The sequence below is a fragment of the Brienomyrus brachyistius genome, unplaced genomic scaffold (assembly GCF_023856365.1).
Source record: "Brienomyrus brachyistius isolate T26 unplaced genomic scaffold, BBRACH_0.4 scaffold123, whole genome shotgun sequence".
Taxonomy (NCBI): Eukaryota; Metazoa; Chordata; class Actinopteri; order Osteoglossiformes; family Mormyridae; genus Brienomyrus; species Brienomyrus brachyistius.
The window spans coordinates 108,271-128,218 of NW_026042398.1; the positions used below are offsets into that span (position 1 = coordinate 108,271).

A 19,948-nucleotide genomic window follows, 5' to 3' on the forward strand; every position below is an offset into this window, starting at 1 on the left:
ACTCTTTATGATTTCCCTCTCGACATGCTAGGCTAATTGCAGTCTGTAAATTCCCCTTTTACGTTTATTTTATCCCAAGCCACGTACAGATGGTCACTGGAGCAATTGGGGGTTAAAGGTCTTGCTCAAGGGTCTGACAGTAACATCACTGCTGAGTCTGGGATTTGAACCAGTGGCCTTCTGATCACTGGTATAGCATCTTCACCCCACTAAGCCATGCACCATTCTCCTATGCATGCAAATTCTGCCTAATAACAAAACAAGCTTGCGGGAGGAAATCGCACAATGCTCTTTCACAGCAGTGTGTGTGTGCGTGCGTGCGTCCATAGATCACATTTGGGGACCAAAATGTTCCCAAAGTGTGGTTAAACCTGAAACTTCCTTACTTTTGGGAACATTTTCAAATTTTGTTTCGATAACCTCAGTTTTATAAAAATCTGTGAATGCAGTGATGATGCCAAATGTCTTGTACATTGGGTTACCTAAGGTTAGGGCTGTGTAGCGGTTAGGGGTGTTTTGATTGACATAAGGGTTTTCCCACGTAGAAATGAGTGGAGGGTCCCCATTTGGATAGGTACGCCTGTGTGCGTGTGCGTGTGCGTTCGCCATGTGATGGACTGGCATCCCGTTCAGGATGTACCCCAGCTTGGTGCACTGTGTGGCCTGGGGGAGGCACCAGGCCCCCCTCTGACCCTGACCAGGGTAAGTGGTTAGTAGATGGACAATTGTTCCCTAATAATTTAATTTGTCATAATTTTATTAAGCATCCATTGGGTAAATGGACAAAGTGGGCATGTCTTATAGCCTTGGGGCTGCCGCCCAATTCAGCCTGACGGAGGCCAGGCGGCCTGTTGTAGGCGCCGCACGCGTACGCCCGCTTCCCCTCTCCCTCGCGTACGCCCGCTTCCCCTCTCCCTCGCGCACGACCCGCTTCCCCTCTCCCTCGCGCACGCCCGCTTCCCCTCCCCCTCGCGCACGCCCGCTTCCCCTCCCCCTCGCGTACGCCCGCTTCCCCTCCCCCTCGCGTACGCCCCGCTTCCCCTCTCCCTCGCGTACGCCCGCTTCCCCTCCCCCTCGCGTACGCCCGCTTCCCCTCCCCCTCGCGTACGCCCGCTTCCCCTCCCCCCTCGCGCACGCCCGCTTCCCCTCCCCCTCGCGCACGCCCGCTTCCCCTCCCCCTCGCGCACGCCCGCTTCCCCTCCCCCTCGCGCACGCCCCGCTTCCCCCTCCCCCTCGCGCACGCCCGCTTCCCCTCCCCCTCGCGCACGCCCGCTTCCCCTCCCCCTCGCGCACGCCCGCTTGCCCTCCCCCTCGCGCACGCCCCCTTGCCCTCCCCCTCGCGTCCTGCTTTGACGTCGGTTGGCCAGCGAGTCGCTTCCCGGGCACGATTAGGAATCGCAGCGTGGAGGTAGGTCCAAGAAATCTGCAGCGACAGCTTGTTTTGGGGGCCCCGTTCAACACCTCGTCCCTCTCATTAAACCCACCCCCCATATCCCCAGTGCCAGGCTCCTTCATCGACGACATCGCCGGACTGTGCTTAATAAGCTCCTTTTATCACCGTGGTGACCTTGTCTTGTATGGGGGTGTCCTGCCTCTATTCCTTTCCCCGGGGGGGGATGAGTATGACGTGACGCATTGGACACGGTGCTCTGACGTCGTGATCTTGAGCGGGGTGGGGGGGGCTCTCACTGTGTAGTATGAGTACCGAGGTCCATGAGAGTGTAAATGCTGTGTCTGTTTTTTATTTTTTTGGGGGGGGGGCGGGCGGAGGGGGGCTATTTAACACAGGATAGAGAAAAGCTGGCAGTCAGCCTAAAGGAAGTGATGACGATCGGGAGGAAATGTGAACCGTGAAATGGGAAACTGAACAGCGGGCAGACTGTTCCGACGTCCTGGGTGTGCCCCCCCCCAAAAGAACGCGTTACTTTCTGTGCTAGGCATTTTGGCAGAGATGCATCGTGGGATTGTATCATGTTCCCTGCTTCTCTGTTGGGGACTTGTCTACTCCGGGTGTGTGTGTTTGGCTCCTCAGGGTCCCGTTGGGTCCCCCCTACTGCAGTGCCGCCAGAATTCCGTATCCGGGTTCCATCTGCATCCGCATCCCGGTGTTTTCTGGTTCCGCTTCTCCCGTTCTCTGCTGTTCCCGGGGGTGTCTGGTCCTGTTTCCTGTGACATCCTCTGTTCTGCTGCCCATATTGTATCCCACCCCCGATTTCAGAATTCCAGTGGTATGGCGTTCTTTTGGGGGGGGGGGAGTGTTTTTCATCGCTTGTACGTCCTGTCTGGAACCAGTTAAGGATTCTGGCACGTGTGTGTGTGTGTGTGTGTGTGTGTGTGTGTGTGTGTGTGTGTGTGTGTGTGTGTGTGTGTGTGTGTGTGTTATACATGGAAATGAAAAAATGAATTGCAGCACTTTTTTGGGGGGGGGGGGCTGGGATTTTCCCGCGAGAAAGTAGTGGTTTAGTGGTTTTCCTGCTGCAGGGCATGCATGCTGAGCTGGGGGCACTGCCCCACCACAGGTAAGGGGATACATGCATGTGACTGTCCCTGTGGTCCCACTTGCCCCCAGGGCACCCCCCCACGTCTATATGCCTTTGGTGGGAGAGAGGTGCTGTGATCGTTTTGATGGATATCTTCTGGTGAGCCGGGGGAGGGGGGGTCTCTTACCTCACAATCTTTTTTTTTTCTTTTTTTTTTTTTTGTCCACTGCTTTCCTTTCTGTCTCTGTTCCCGCCCTCATCTCATCAGCCTCGCTTGGATGCCTCCTGCTAAGTGTGTGTGTGTGTGTGTGAGAGAGAGAGAGATTATTACATTGTGGGGGACCAGATTTCTCTACAATGTGATACAAACCTGTTATTTTGACCTTGAGGGGACATTTTTTTCGGTCCCCCGCAAGGATAACCTCAATTTTATAAAAATCTGTGCCTGCACTCAAACTATGTATACCATAAGTCTTGTATTTTGATTGGTTACTTAACCATAGGCATAAGGTTGTCATTGTTAGGATTAGGGTTATGTCCATAGGAATGAATGAATGTGTGTGTTTGTGTTGTAACTTTTTCTGGGTTACCTCTGATGCCATTAAAAGCTAGACTGTTGAGTTAACATGACAACCAGAATCCGCAAAGGTGCCGGCCCAGGAAAGGAGGCTTTTAAGACGGGAACTGGCTGGGTCCACTTCTGGCCACTTGGCAGTCTGTCACCTTCGGTGTCCGCTGTCATTTTTGGCTCCTCTTCACACCAGCGCTGTCCGGGGCGTCTGGTTTTCTACACCTTTTGCTGCTTCGACTCTGCCATTAGAAGGTGTTCAGATTCTCGGGGACGGGCTTGGTTCTGGGGTGGATCTGCCTACGAATGGTCTGTGCATGAGGAACGAACTACTGAATTGCACTTTAAGGAGGTCTGACGTAATCTTTTAGTTACGCTCAAACTGAAAAGCTAGTGCGGTATCATCTGTCACAGAGCTGCTTCTGTGCTCTCCATCGTGGGCCAGTGGGGCACCAAATCATGGCTGGTCTGTAAGCCTGTGGTGGGACCCAGGGAATGATGTAAGCAGATCCTCCTCCTTTCTGCTGCTTCTTAGGGGAGGGCTGTTCTGCATATTCATCTAATTTTGGGGGGACCCTCTTGACCTACAGCAGAGCCATCATGGAGCCCTGGGGCCCCAATATTTTCCTAAACATGCTGGAAGATTTAGATAAAAATGTATGGGGACTCAGTCCCCATGAACCCCCACTGACCAGGATTAGAGGTAGGAGGATGGATGGATGGATGGATGCGGAGGGAATAAATTTGGTGCAATTCTGGGAACAGACCCCTCCCCCCCATAGAAACGGATGACATGCCCCCCCCTCCCACTCCTTGAGTTTGCAACCTAGTTTAATTTTAGGGAGGGGGGTGTAGTTTATTCTAGGCCTTCTATGCATTCCATCAGTATAGCTTCAGTTCAGCTGACCTTGATGGGGGGGTTTTGGGTCCTGGTGTTGTTGCTTTAATGGGGAGTTTTTTTTTTTTTTTAAACTGTGGTTATCATGACCACTATCACCTTTCTCTCTTGCCCCCCCCTCTTTGTTGGTTTTATTTTTGCTAGACTGTGGCTAAGGTGCCGACTCAAGTCAGGCCGTGTGCGGGTTTTATGTCTTGCTGTCAGTGCGTGTGCTGGTGGCCTTTTGCTTTAGGTTGTAAAATGGGCTGCGATCCGGTTGCTGGAGCCAGACGGGGCTGCAGGGGACGGAAGGCAATGGGAGTGGGTTTTGTTGGCACGGCGACCAACCAGTTGGAATGTTTGGGCTCAGTTGCCAAGCGACACGGAGGGTTCTGATTTACGATGACGTCTTGCATGTGGCAGCTTGATGCAATTAACTATTAGTTTGGGGGGGGGGGGGGGGATCGGCGAGGTTTACATAGGCAGTACTCATAAGGTCCTTCAGCCTGTGTCTGTGTTTGGGGGACACCACTGTCATGTCAGTGTCATTATGTTGTGTTTGTGTGTGTGTGTGTGAAGTGAAGTGAAGTGAAGTGACTGTTGATTCGGTCCATTGTATCTCTGGTTCTGTTGGGCTCTGCCATGTGCCCAGTGCTTGGATTGGGATTGCAGGGTCATGGCAGATCTGACCACAGGGTGAAAGGCGGTAGGGCTGTGGAACAAGCCAGTTCTCCATCTGGGCCAAAGTGGGATTTACGCCATGCTGGTCGTGTGCCTCCGAGTAGCAGACCACACACACAGGAAATGACTGCAATCTTCACGCTCAGTTCAGCCATTTAAAAAAAACAGAAGCTCCTGTAATACAAGTTAAGAGGCTGATTTTGTGCCTGCATGGGATCGATCCCTCAGGCTGACCTATAAACGTTGGCTTCCCTCCTCAGCACTTTGTGTCCCGCAGTTTAACTGCGCCCTCAGTACTCTGCCCTTCATGTGTAATACCTGGTAACTGAGCATTGCTCACGCTTTGACTTTCCAGTTTAGCGTTTGAGGTCAGCGGGATGTTGGTTCAAGTGGAGCTTTGGCAAACCCCTTTCGTTTCGGCTCTGCTCAAACTCCGTCCCCTAACCTCTGCAATCGTGCTGATGGGTGTGACACAAGGAAAGAGGTTGATTGCAATGACTCCGTGTTTTGGAGCTTGCCCACCTTGCTGGGACCAGGAAGAGGGTGGAGCTCAGACAGGAAGTGGGATGGGGCAGACCAAGAAGTGGAGAGGGACCCACATTGTGCCACAGTCTGGTTTAAGCGGTTACAGTAATTGTAATTTGCTATAGGATTTAGCTTTCCCCCCCAGCCCCCACTCCCCATCTCAGGGCTTGGCTTGTTGGCCTGTTTAAAATGCTCGTCTAAGCTCCTCGCTCTCAGTTCCCCAGTGGGTGGAGATAATGGAGTTGGGTCATCCTCGGCCACTCGAGAGACTGGGAATGATGTGTTTGAAGTGCTGGCTTTGAGCGTGGAAGATGAGCCCCAAAGTGATCCAGTTGGATGCCAGAGTGTTGAATACAAGCCAAAACTGGGGTGGGTCGTGTCCATTTAGAAGATGCACAGTGTTTAGTTTGTCCTCTACGCTGGTTTGGCCCAACCCAAGAATCTGTCATTCTTGTCTCCTTCTCTCAGCTTTCTGTTCCTGTGGTTAATGCATCCTCCCTGGCCCTCTGCAGGGAGGGGGCTGCCTGACTACCGGGCTCACGTGCAGACGGACGAGCCTCCTAATTGCTTCCGTTATCTCGTTTTCATTCCAGAGCCTTGCTTGTCTTCCCTCCTCTTGCATGGAGTGGAGCTTCAACTGCGAGGAGTAGCACTCAGCAGGACTGCAGAGTGACGTTCTGCAGCCTGTTCAGATGTTTGCTTAGTGCTGGGCTGTCTGGGGTGGCCATGTTGGGCCTTGGGGGAGGGGGGTAGTGGGGAGGGGGGGGGCACTTAGAAATTGTCAGTGCTTGTTAAAAAGCACAGTGCTGACCTTATAGTGGCCCCAACCCATCCCACCCCACCCGCACCATATCATAGTACCCTGAGTAAAATATCTCATGCATAGGGGAGGATCCCAGGGACACTGCCCCAAGCTGAAAGCTGATTGGTCCTCTGAGTGCCTTGTTCACTGTCTCTCATAGATTCAAAACCATATTATTGGTTAATAAGGTTGGCCCCTATTGTGCCACACACGCCCTGCTCATGCCGGTGACTCACTTTCAATTGACAGTCATTTACTCTTTAAAAATACCTAGACTTATAGAAGATGGCTTGTGGGCAGCAGCATAGGAGAGTTTGGTGTTTGGGCGAGGGGTGCAACTTCAGAATTTAAAAACAAAGGTCTATTTATTGGGGACCATGAATGAATCTGAATTAAATATTAGAGGGTGTTGCGCACCACCCAGTTCCGAGGCTCCCGCTCCCACTCTGTTTATGTGCGGGCCTGTCTCGTTTATCTCGGCAGATGCCCTTTGACCCCTGACTCGCTATAAAGCTGATTTGACCTGGTGCTGGTGATCTCAGGCAGACGCTGTCCTGCATCGCCCTGTGCGGCTCCCTTTCCATGTTCCTCTCCTCTGAAGGCTTTTATTTATCCGCTGGCCTTCTCGTCCTCTGGGGCTACTTTTGAAAGTGGTCCCCATGGTGCTCTCATTATTTCCAGGAAACTCCCTGTAATTCACTGCCAATAGTCTTGCCCTGTAATGGGCATTTTCAATTATGAAATTTTAATTGTGCAGGAAGCTCTTCTGGCTGGGATTTGGAAGACACATCCTGCCAAGTGTAAAAATAATAGTGACGTCGAGCTGCTGGAGTGTTTGCCAGCTGGCTCCCAAACCCCCTGTAAGCTGCTCTTGGCGAGGCGGGTGGGGGAGGTGCTGCAGAAACGCTCTTGATGCTTGGGGCCTGTAAGTCACGTTCCGGCGTCTGGTTGGCCAGTAGGAGGTGCTATGCTCATTGTGCGATATGCAGGTTTTACTAGGAAGTAACATTATCTGCCTGGGGGGGGGTTACCTGGTTAGTGGAGGGTTGGGAATGTTCAGGAATAATTCAGATCGGGGGAGATGGTAGTAAGGGTGACTACGGGAGAATAAGATGATATAGGTGGGTTGACAAGTCGGGCAGTTTCCTTTAACCACACTTGGTTTGGGGCAGGCAGAATCGGGGTGGGTGGGGGGGTTGCTTGGTAACTTTTGGAAAGTAATCAAGAATGCAGTGATGGAGAATCACGAGAGAAATTAACAGCAAAACAAAAAAAACTTTAAGCCTTAATTATATCCATCCATCCATTTTCTTAGTCCATGCATCTGAACTTTCCAAAGAAATCAGACACATGGACATGACTGTAACCCCCCCCCCCCCCCCCCATTGAAATGTGTTTCACAGTCTGGGGGGCAAAATGTATTAATGTATGCATGAAGTTGATTTCATGACAGACTCTGATTGTAGCACTAACTGTAATTAATAGGTTATCCCTTGTCATCACGCCCGCCCCCGCCCTTTCCTGGTGAGGTGGCACCTTCCCTAACTGGCCCTGTCTCTCCGCAGCGGCAGGGGGCAACCGGGTGCGCGTGCCAGAGAGAGTCAGCGCCGTGCTGGGGAAGAACGTGACACTGGGCTGCCAGGTGGAGGTCAGCTCCAACCTGAGCCTGACCCAGAGCTCCTGGGAGCGCCGGCTGCCCTCGGGCTCCATCACGCTGGCAGTCTTCAATCCGCAGTTTGGCACCTCCGTTGCCCCCAGTTACGCCAAGCGCCTGGCCTTCTACTCGCCATCATCGCACGATGCCACCATCACACTGGCGGACGTGGGCTTTGCTGACGTTGGCACCTATACCTGCAAGGTGGCCACATTCCCCCTGGGTAACACCCAGGCCTCGACACACATCAGCGTCATGGGTAAGCTGTGCGTGTCCTGCACCTTTATGCAAGGGCATTTTATTCTACCAGTGACCTTATGGCATGGAATTCTGGGAGTTGTAGTTCCTTTTTCATCTGTTAAAAAAAAACTCCACCCCGAAATACTCCAGTCACTTTATTTTAACTAGGAAAACACACATTTTTCCTGCATACATGCGCTCCTAATAGATGTTTTTCATTTTCCTCAGCTTGGGGAGAGTTGGGCTCATTAGTGGGATGATTAATGATCCCCAAGCTTGTTTGTCTGTCTCTCTCTCTCTCTCTCTCTCTCCTCTCTCTCTCTCTCTCTCTCTCACACACACTCACACACGCGCACACACACACACACACACACATGTAGGGTATACCTATCCTTATGGGTCCCGCTCATTCACTTCTATGGGAAAAATGTTAATGCTAGCTATGACGACCTTAACCCCCACCCTGCCCTAACCATAACCATAAGTAACCAAGCAAAATACGAGTTTTTTTTGCATTTTAGTTTTTTCATAGCAGTCACAGATTTTTAATAAAACAGAATTTTAGGAAACCAGTCCCCATATGGGGAAAAAAAACGGATATATATCACGTTACGGGGACATTGTGTCCCCATAAGGATAGGTATACGCACGCACACACGCACACACACAGCAAAGCAGATCCTGGTGTTTTAGTTGAGTATTATGCTGTAGCTATTGCACCTCGGTCTTTCCAAGCTGAGTTTGCGTACCACGGCCCGAAGGCATGTTATCCTCTGGGTTGAGATGAGAATTGGCCTGGGAGGTGGGACGTCTGTGTGTCTGATGTCGATGCATATAAGCTCTGGTCTGTGTTTGTTATTACTGTTCTGAGAGAGGCATGCATGCATTTCCTTGTACTCTGCATTTGACTGGGGGGGGGGTACTAGTAAACATGTCTGTGTTGTATACTGGAAGCAGACACGCGTTGTGATGTGCTGTGATTTGAGTGGCTCCTCCTTCCCATTGTCATGATGACAGTGGGGGTTCCCAAACCCAAAGTTCTAAGAGGAAGTAGATTGGTTGTGATCATTCCCACATCGCGTGACCTCCCTCCCTTTGCCCCACCCCACCCCTGGTAATAGCGAACAAGAGCCAGTTGATGTAGCTCTTGGTCTTTGCGGTCCAGAGGGCACCTGATGGAGAGGTGACGGTGTACCCCCTTAGGATTGATTTTTCTTTTTTAAAGTTGCTTAGCTGACAAGTCTTTCCCACAAGATGTTTCAGACCCTTAAGGGTTCCCTCCTGGGACCTGAGACAGCAGTCCTCAGGTTCCACAGCGCATGCATAAATTACATGATAAGAGATAAGTGATGAATTTATTTCATCTTTAATTATTCCGCTTCCCTCTTCTTCACTTTTTTCTTCGTCCTCTTTCCTGTTCTCTTCTGTCTCCACCCCTCCATCTTGCTTCTCCCAGTCGAGCCGAAGGTGTACGTGTCAGCAGGTTCCGCCCCCTTGCTGGACGGTGGGAACGAGACAGTGGTGGCCACCTGCACGGCGGAGCGGGCCCTCCCCCAGGCCGAAGTCTCCTGGGAGTCCAACCTTTTCGGCCGCTCGCAGGTGCACCTGCAGGCGGAGGCTAACGGCACCACCACCACGCAGGTTCGCTACGCCTGGCACCCGACCCCGCCACGCCCAGGGGCAAAGCCTCACGTGCGTGGTGCGTCACCCGGCACTGCAGACAGAGTTCCGGATCCCCTACCAAATCAATGTGCAGTGTAAGTGGGCGGGGCCTCTTTCTTCTATCCGATTGGGTGAGTGGGAATGAGGGGGACTCATTGGACGGGACTGGCGACAATCATCTAGACTGCCAATGAACCAGATCCATGAAGGGGAGTGTTAGTGAAATCCAGAGAACAGGCAGCCAGCTGGTTTGATGTCTCTCCAAAACAGTGGCTGCAGTAATAAGATTGAAGGGTTAGTGCAGGTTGGTGTCGTGGCAAAAGGCCCCTTAAATAGGTTCCTCCCCCACTCTCCCTCTGCAGGTCTTTTTAGTGCTGTAATTATTAATGCATGTTCCCTCCGCACGCCGACGTCGCGGCTCACATCCCACATCGGACGGCCACGTTTCCATTAAAAATTTATCAGGTTTAGCAACTGCTAGACACGAATGAGAGAGATGGAGGGATGAATGCAGACAAATGGAAGGATAGAGGTCCCAGGAGGGTGGGAAAGTGAAGAGTGTGGACTTCGGACTTGGCTATTTCAGCTAGTGGTAGCAGCTGCTGTTCCAGGAACCCAGAGGAGATATGGGTCAAATAGAACTTAAGCGGGTTCGACCTGCTGTTTTTTCAGGTATGTTGGCAGAGTTTGAGGAGAATTTACCGGTTTTCTCTTCCAGAATTTCATCTTCATCACTTCTGTGTCTGTCTCCCATCTTCCAATCCCTTCTACCTCATCTTCCTTGTTTATCCTTATAAAACCTCAATATCTCCTGCCTTGCTGGCTGGTGAAAACTATGCATTGTGCTTCATACAGACAGAAGTGTCTTGGATGTTCATTAAAATTGTAGTGATGCTGTGCGTTTCCCATGGTGGGTTGAACTGTATTTCTGACCCTGCATCCGCTCCTTCATAGTCGCCCCAGATGTGACGGTCGTGGGATATGAAGGGGACTGGTTCATCGGGCAGGAGAATGCCCAGCTCCAATGCCGGGCCAACGCCAACCCTCCAGTCCGCTCATACACGTGGACCAGGTGGGTCAACTTGCTAACTTCAGCGTTGTACTGGAACCTTCTGTAGGGTTGTAGCACAGTACTCTAGCGATAATGTCATACACGTGGTGTACATCTCAGCCGTATACATACTACACAGCTGTGTCTGAGATCATGCCTAACAAGTGCCAGATACTGATTGCAGACGTTGTTCTGGATCTAGCGTTTTTTTTGCCTTTGTCCTTACAGGGTCATACTTGTTAATCCTTTAATGGACCTGGTTCAGTTATTAAAGATCATATCATCCTTACCTTGAACTATTCAAGCGACAAATTACCTAGACCAGGGGAGGGGGGGGTCTTATCCAGAAAGGACTGTTTGGTATGTGGATTTTCCCTACAACTCCCTAATTAGATTACTAATTAGGGGATTGATTGGATGAAGAGTCCTCACACCTGGGTTTCAACAGCTGACCTAAAGGCCATGCCAAAAACCTGCATACACACTGGTCCATTTGCGGATTAGACTGCCACCCTTGACCTACACCATAGGTTTCATTGAGGGGTTTCATATCCGTTTACTCGTATCAGTTGGCTTTCTGCTATGATCTTTTTTATATGGAAGGTGACCCTGTTACAGACATACTTGAGGTCACATCCTGTTCATATTGCTGTCTGCGATTCATTGTTCTCAGTCCATAGCTGTTCTCTACCATTATCATATATTGTATCCTCCTGTTTCTTAGTATTGGAGTTGAGAGCCATTGAGATCATGTCTGAGATCATTCTCTGGAATCTCTTCTGGTTCTGCACTTAAGTCATGCAGGCCAGACGAGCCTGACCTTGTCAGGAAGGGTGTGAATCCAGGAGGGCAAGAGTGCGGAAGGGCTGCCCTTTTCTCCACAGTGCTGGCAGGCTTTCCCTCTTTCACTTCCCCCAAGATTCACACGTTTGTGTCCCCCGTGCATCTCCCCACCCCCAGGCTGGATGATGAGCTTCCTGGGGACGTCTATGTGGTCAACAATACTCTGGTCTTCAGCCACCTACTGCGCCGCAATGACTCTGGAGTGTACAGGTGTGAGGCAGGAAACGGCATCGGCAGGCGCAGCAGGGACACGCGGATCCGAGTCCAAGGTTAGGAGACTCCTCCCCCTCCCTCTCTGTTTTTGAGGTACTCTTCTTAAATCAAAAAGGACTTTCTTCATAAACTACTGTGAAAATTAGGGTTGGTTTTGCTGCTTGCAGAGAGTAGTCATTATGGATTTTATTACTGGATTTCAAGCATTGCTAAAGTTAAAATCTCCTTGGAGATGTATAATTGATTTTTTTTTTATCCTTTATATTTAGACACTAGATCTCAGTCCTCCAGCAGGTAGGGGGAGCTGTTGTAGAAAGAGAGGAAAATGAGTACATGGGTATTTCAAAGCTACTCATGGGACTGTGGATATAAACAGGGCACAGCATCACTCAAACACATAAGCATCTTTGAGTAGTTCATCAAACTTCTACCAGTCCCACATTCTCTTTTGGAAACTTGGTCATTTTGTCTTTGATGGGATAACGGTGCACCTTTCGCAAAACTGACCAACTCCCCCTTCCACCTGAGTTGTGTTGTGCTTCCTGCCTTTATGTGCCACTTCCTGTGTGTCTTCCTGGTGCTCAGGTCTGCCATTTGCCCCCAGGTGGAATAAGGTGAATGGTATCATCTCTATGGTGATTGGTACTCCTTTATTCCTGCTCCAGACATTCTATGCTTCTTGCCTGAACTCTGTCCCCGAACCTCTGGACTGGTCCCAGAGACTGGCACTCTGTGTGCGTGTTACCTGGGTGAGGTGTTCGGTGTACCCTGTCCCCATCCACATGCATTAGTCTACTGATGGTCACGACTGCCTCCTTTACAGGGACACACATACTCAGTACTATGTATACAGACTGTTTGGTGCGTGGTCATCCTGTGGCTTGCCGGAGTTAAGAAAATGAGGCAGTCTGTCTCGAGATTAACCCCCCCCCCCCCCCATGTAAACATGTATACATATTCGGTCCATATCATGAGTTCTTACTTGGAGGCTCTACATTGATTCCGCGTGCACACTAGACATCAGAGGTTATTCACGTTAACGTGGTAATTTGGACGTTGACTCCAGGGTTGTGGTGGGTCTTGTTCTTTTGGACTGATCACTGGCCACCCTGATCAGCGTTGTGGTGGTAGGGGTTGCCCTGCCCCTCCCTCAGTAATAAACTCCTCCCCTTCTGTTAAACTAGCTCCTCCCCCTCATCTCACTGCAGCAGCTTTTCCCCACCATGACCATCTTGGCTTCCTGTCTTCCTTCCTGTGTTCCACCTGAATCATCGTCGTGGTCCTGTAGCCCGACAGCCCAACACACAAAGTTCCCGGCTTCACTGTGGACTAGACGTTGTTGCAGGATTTTTTGGGTTTTTGGGGTGTGGGAACGGTGTGTTTTGGGGCCAGCTTGAACGCTTCACGGTGCCCTTCTTTGACTCCCTTGGACTGAGCGATGCTAAACCCCGCCTCCCACTCCCCCACCAGTGTGTAAACATGGCATGACGATCTCAGGTTCTTAGTCAGTGCTATTAGTCCAAAAACCAACCTGAATTTTTCTGTGTCCGATGTCTGAGCAGCTGACAGACAGCCATATTACTGTGTAGAGTTTAAACATCTGTTTGAATGTGCGGAGACGCCCCTAAATCTGGAGGCACCCTTTCTTAGCACTTAAATCCTGGATCGGTGGTCGTCAGTGGAGTTGGGTGGTCTGTGTGATCTGTGTGCCTTCATATCAGCCCCCTATAACACTGTAGATGTCATTGACACTCTGCTTTTCTCTGTCTGTCCATCTCTTCTTTTCACCCTCCCCCCCCCCCCCCCCTTTTCCCTCTCCTCCATTAGAGCCTCCTCCTACCACCATCCTCCCCGCCACCCCCCTTCCTGCCCTGAATGACGGGGGTCTGGCCACCGCCCCCCTCAGTAAGGAACGCGCCCCGTTCACCTCTCCGACACTGGCCTCCTTGCCTGAAGGCAGTCTGGGTGCCATCGTGGGTGGAGCAGTGGGCGGGGCCCTCTTCCTGGTTCTGCTGCTGGTGTTGGGGGGGACCTGCTACCGAAGGCAGCAGCGCACGTTCCGGGGCGACTACTACACCAAGCAGTACCTGGGACCGGCCGACATGCAGAAGGAGCCACACGTCGACATGCTGCAGCCGCACGAGCTGCAGGAAGTGTACGGCAGCAGAGATGCAGGGAAGGGGGCTCGCGAAGCCCCCAAGGCATCTACCGTCCAATCCGATAAGGACAGGGAGGAGTGGGGGGACGGGGTCATCAATGGACGTAGCCGTGCCCTGCGGGAGGCAACCCGCTACCCCGAACGGCATAATCATAACCACAACCACCATGGCACCCCCCTGAGGGGGCCAGCACCGCCATGTGCGCGTATCTCGGCCATGAACCACAGTGCCCCCTACCTGCCGGAGGACTGCTATGACAACAGTCCAGACGGTGATTACGTGTCCCATGTGGATGGGTCTGTGATTTCCCGTAGGGAATGGTATGTCTGAGCAGGGGGGTGAAGGTGGCAGCGCCACGATGGATTAACAAAGAGATCAGACTGAAGATGGTGTGAGAAGCTTTAGATGGGAGATTTACAAAGGAAAAAAAACTTCCTCTGTCTTGCTCATGGAACATTACTATTTTTTTTATATAAATTTATCACGGGGTTCAGAAATTTAGTAGAGGTGTATGTGTGCCTGGAAATGCACTAGGATACTGGAGCACTATTTCCATGTGGCATCTTGTTTTCAGCCAAAAGTCTGTAGGACGCATCGGCGGGACCCTGTGCCCCGAACCTGTAGCCTCACCTTGGCACCTGGTCAGGCGTGCCGTCCTGTCGGATTTCTTTAAAAAAATAAATACACTTATTTGGTGATGCATTAAGAATATTTGTCCTTGTTTGTCATACTGGACAAGACATTTTTAAACATTAGATTAACTGCCAAACCTAATTAGTCAAAACACAAGATAATACGAAATGTAATTGCTCGTGTTGACAGGAATGTAGTTGCCATGGAAATGCTTCTTACGGAAGCATCACATTAAAACGCATCGATGGAGGCTGGGCTTTTTTTTTTTTGGGAGGGGGTTCTGTGTAATAGATCAGCTGTGTGGTTCTATGTCTCATCCCCCAATTTATGCAACAAACCTCCCCCCCCCCACCTTGTCATGTGACTATGGTCTGGTTGGGAGGGTGGCGGGCTGGGCTCATCACCCTTGGCACAGGTTTACTGCTGAACTCATTGCCTGAGTGAGTTGGTTTCATCCACCCCAGTTCGAAAATGTCAGAAGATAAAAAACCCACATGCTTAATGCATACAGTCAGGCGGGGGGGCCTTGGACAAAGCATATGGGGTCTCCCTGTGGTGTCACATTTTCTCAAATCTCAGAATCTCACACAAACATTTTAAATCTTTATTTTGTACTATTTGTTTACCAAATTTACCAAATGCTTTGCTGGCAGTGACTGTAACTTTAATGGAAGATGTGAGTGTTGGTCATTGCATAAGTATTCAGACCCCTGAACTAAATATTTGGTCTGAGCACATTTTGGTCCCGATTTCTAACCGCAGCTCATCTGGTTTGGTGTCACTGTGTCCATTCATGCTGGCAAGTTTGTTCAGAAATATTGGCTGCAGTTTAGGCTATTTGCAAAGGTACATCGTGTGTATAATCTTACCAATTGCAGAATTCATCGTATTTTATTCCTATTGAGAATAAGGAAATGCGGTGAAAAAAGAACATTTAAATATTATTGTAAGAAATCTAAAATGAGAAACTGTTAGAAATGTTTCAAGCAAAAAAGTTGTCAGTACAAGTGCCGAAAAATGATGGAATTGGAGGAATGTAGAAAATTGGCCAGTTTTTGTGTGTTTGTAATTATCTAAGATTAATTCTCGGATGCATTTGTCGTGCAAGCAGACGGTACAGAACTACAGCTGCTAACGATTTTGTACAGCATACACGACTAATGAGTAAAGTTTGTGTCCGGACACTTTCCATTATGTCGGCTCGTGGTAATATTTGTCACTTTTACATGTGGCGTTCATTATCTCATTAGTGAAATGCATGCAGGGGCACTTTGATGTTAAAATTTAATTGCATTTATTGTAAAAGAGCAGGCATATGGATACATGTCTTGTCCTAGAGAAAGGCAGAAGTGTTTTTTTATTTATTTATTTATTTTTTTTGGGGGGGTGGGGGGCAGTTTTGATTGCCCTAAACCTTTAATTGCATATTAAGGTAAATTAAACAGGCAAATAGCTGTGGGGATGGTGACCTGTACCCTAACTGTGCGGCACCCTAGGTGTTTAAACAATAACACTTAATGCTATTTTTAATGATCTCATTATTTCTTGGGCACGGTGAGATTCCAGATTGCAGGCAAGCAAGTGGAAGAGCGTTTGTTCTCCTCTCCCCGAGTGCCTTTTCTATTCTGACTGCATCCATCTTTACAGGTGTTGCAGAATGTCACATGTATGTGCCGCCCCCCTGCACATTTGTTATCGACAATATCAGCCATGCACTGAGCCTAATTTCTGATGAACCATTTGGGGGAGGGGTGGGACTTTTATTTTTTATGCAACTTTCCAAAAACATGGACTTGTGGGTAACTTCTGCCAGGAACGTTTACAGCAAAGAGTGAGCTGAGTGGTCGGGATGCTTAGCAGTGTTAACAAACTAGCCTATTGCCTTTGCGGTGTAGATGATGCCAGCAAAAAGACTAAAATGCCACTAGGCAAGAGTGTTCATGTTCCGAATAAAATATTCTGCCATGCTGAGTTCTGGCAGATGTCAGGTATGAGACCACATGGACGGTGAAAACGCATCATTGCCTAAGAGAAACAGGCAGAAATGGGGATAAGGTACAGGAAGAATCTGGCAAGCCCCAAAGCACTAATTGCAAACTGCCCCCATGAGCACCTCAGCAGGCGCATGCCTCATAATCCTCAACTGCCCCTCCCCCCACCCCATAACCAACTGACTGACCCTATTTAAGCCCAGAAGCAATTAGGGCAGCTGTGCTTCATTAGCTGACGTGTCTGTAGGCACAGGTCTGGTGATCGATCGCCATGGTAATGAGTGATAGCCCAAATTTTAATCTCATTGTGCTGCACCCCAACTGCCTCTTAATTTTGAGTTTTTAAAATATGAAATTATTCTTTCGTTTTGTGAAATGGGACACAAGGGGATTCTGTGAGACGCGGGGTGGGGCGTGCTGCTCTGCCCTCAGACTCTGCAGGATTTATGCCAGGGATTCCTCGATCCGTGCTTGGATGGCGTTGCTGTCAAGAGGCCATGCTGGAACTGGGGGCAGGAGGGGGGAGTCATTCCTAAACATATTATTCACCTTTTGATTCTGGTATAAGAAGAAGGAATTTGTCATCTGTGGGTTAGAGTGTGGGTTTAAACCTTGCGTGCAAACGACCTTTTGAGACTGCAGAACCAGAGGAGCCATACTTCAGTATGTGGCTGGTTTGGGGGGTGGGGGGAGGGAATCTTTGTTGTGGATGGAAGAATCCATCCGCCTTTTTCGTTGTGTATATTTCTCCTCCTTACTGATCTTCCCCTTCCTATCCGCCTGGCAGGAAGTCTGTGCTTTTCGGTCGCTCAGCCAGCATATTTTGGAGTCCCCTTCGGCGCTCGCAGTCCAATGCACTCACAAGAGGACACAGGCCGCATGTGTGCCACGCCGACCCCCGGCAGCTCTGAGAATGTCGCGGTTTTTAATTAACCTCCATCCGCTTGAGTGAGGGGTGGTGGTGTGCACTGTACAGCTGCCACATCGCCACGCCTGCCAACAGACTGACACGCTCCTAGTTTCTATGCCTGGGGCTCCTCATAAACCCCACATACACATGCACAGCCTCTTAAGGCAGCCATCATGCCTGCCTACATGCATAGAAGCATCCTGACCTTTCACCTTAAGGGCCACGCCCCTTTGACGGACTCACCTGCAGGGCCTTAAGCAGATACTGGTGGCCGGTCTGGTATGTCTCTGTGCTTTGACAGCGCCTGTCCATCTGTCCCTTTCACATCTGTCTCGCATTTTGTTACATTTCTGATGACTCAGATGGTGCCCTTCAGGTTTAGAAAGATTGATTTAATTGTTGGTGCCTTTTTTCATTTATTCCTTTGTACTTGGTATGTTGCCATTACATCACAGCATTGCTGTGGATACTGGTATCCATGGTAATTAGACCCACATCTTTAACCTTTTCAGCAAGGAATCTGTGAATTTCGTATCACGGGCGAAGCCTCTGCACTTTTCCTAGTCTCAAGGCCAGAAAATGGCAGTGACAGTCGTTCTGAGCTCCTGCCGTAATTTACTGCAATAAAACCTGGAAATGTGTCCAAAACTCCACTGATGAGAGTGAATATTCTCATTGCCACTTAAGTGTGATTCTGTTCTGTGCCGTTAGATGCACATGGTTGTGCTTATATACACATACGTGTTTATGTAAATTTGTTACAGCTCTGAGGTCAGTGTCGTGTGTCTTGCGTTTCTCACGTTAGCATTAGGCACAGGAATGTCAGAACTAGCCAACGTCAGCCACATTGTAGCTGACCGAACCGCCATTAACGTTAGCCAAGTAGCCTTGCCGGTAGTGTGGTAATATTATCGGTATTGTAATTGTTCAATAGAAACAAATTAATGTTAGAGGAAAGCTTCTCTGTACAGTTTTCTCTGGAGAGTTAGGTCTGTTCCTCTCCTGTTTCCTGCTAATATTGTTTTTTTTTTTTTTAATATAATTATTGCATAATACCTTCGTTTCCTTTTTGGTTTGTATTCCCTGAACCCCTGTAGTACTGACAAAGAGAAAGATGATGTCATCTTTTCCTCGCTGAATGACACTTGTTTTTCGGTTGCTTTGCAAAAAAAAAAGACAAAAACTGCATTTCACTGGAGGTAAACGAGGTCACTGGGAATACGGTTGGTTGGCGCAAGCTGAAGAATGCCATGTTTGTTTGTATTCTGGCTTATTTTAACTTTGTATGTTTTCTTTTTGTGTAATAAAATGGACAAAGGAACACACTGAAACTGCAACACAACCTCACTAATTATACTGAAGAAAGGTGTGTTTCTTTGCTATTCCTTGCTGTGGGGTTCTCCATCCAGAGTATTTAATCATGCGTTCATGGTATTTTGTACATAAAAGCCACTGTAATGTAAAAGAGAGGTTTACAGCACATGAAGGCTGGATACTGTATGGAAGAAAATGAGTTTTTTTTAGATACTTTAATTTTAAATAAAGCACCTTTTTCTGCAAATGTATCTTCTTGTTTACTATTACCTGATGGTAAAACCTTCTGTCTCAGTTTTGTTCAGTCTGCGGAACCTCTTATATAATGTCCAGAGAGCTAGTATACTTAAGGAATTATTCCGGCGTTATTAATGCATATCAGTTGGAAATCCCTGAAACTAAAGACTGTGCCTTTAGGAAGCGGAATTCTGAGTGGTGAAGGGTCAGGCATAAAGTAGGCCAGACTCCGCCCTCCACTGTCCTCTTAGCCAATGAACTCTGAATTCTGATTAATTCCAGAAGCGAGCAGCATCAGGGATTCGTCGATGAAGAGAAGAAAAGAAACATGTAAGGTGAAATAATGCTAACATAATTTGTTTGCTTTGTTTGGGTGGGGAGATGTCAGGTTTGTCCTGCTGCTGGTACAGAAAGCTGCTCTTTACCGTCTGTGCTTGGATACGATTGACTTGAACCCGGAAGGCTGCACCTCTTTGCCCAGGTGAATGCTTTGGCGGAGGAGCATCACACACATGCACACAAACATTTATCTGATGTCCCCCCCCGCTGCAAGGTGAATGGGGATACTTTGTAACTTTGGCCTCTTGTCTCCTTTGACCCCCCTGTAGTGTGTCCTGGTTTGTTTTCCTGCTTTTTTGAGCCGTTGGGGATCGGGGACAGTCAGCGGCGACACTGGGGGCTTCTCGACTGTCCTCCATTCCAGCCATTATCTCAGTGCCTGTCCTCTGCGTCTGAGGACACGCACCCTCCACTTTATGGAACACGGCCAGTGGCGGAGAAGCGCACACCGCCCCCCCCCCCCCCCCCCCCCCCCCCGCATACACACATAACACGTCTAAGCTAGTTCCCATGGCAACCACCTCCTCTCGAGTTAGTGACAGTGACCAGTTCCCCAGTGACATCATCCAATACCTGCACTTCCTCCCTTAAAAGGGAGAGAATGAATATGGGGGGGGGGGGGTTATAAAATGGTGCTTTTTGTTGCTGGACAATTTTGGGGGGAGGGGGCGCAAAAAGAATCAGCATAAGCCTTTTAACCACCGTTAACTGAAGTACCAGAGCCATTTTCAGAAACCTCATAAAACAGTCCGTTGAGATTTAAGGAAAA

General features: G+C 49.4%; 1 protein-coding gene across 1 annotated transcript in view; it reads left to right on the forward strand.

Moving 5' to 3' along the window:
* Positions 1 to 18,614, forward strand: part of LOC125727874 (nectin-3-like protein) — a 34,366-nt gene extending 15,752 nt beyond the window's left edge. Inside the window, 6 exon segments of the mRNA XM_049004859.1 lie at positions 7,499 to 7,846; positions 9,284 to 9,492; positions 9,494 to 9,584; positions 10,444 to 10,561; positions 11,501 to 11,652; positions 13,424 to 18,614. Of these exon segments, the coding sequence (XP_048860816.1) occupies positions 7,499 to 7,846; positions 9,284 to 9,492; positions 9,494 to 9,584; positions 10,444 to 10,561; positions 11,501 to 11,652; positions 13,424 to 14,085 (1,580 nt within the window). The 3' untranslated portion in view covers positions 14,086 to 18,614.
* Positions 18,615 to 19,948: the final 1,334 nt, after the last annotated feature.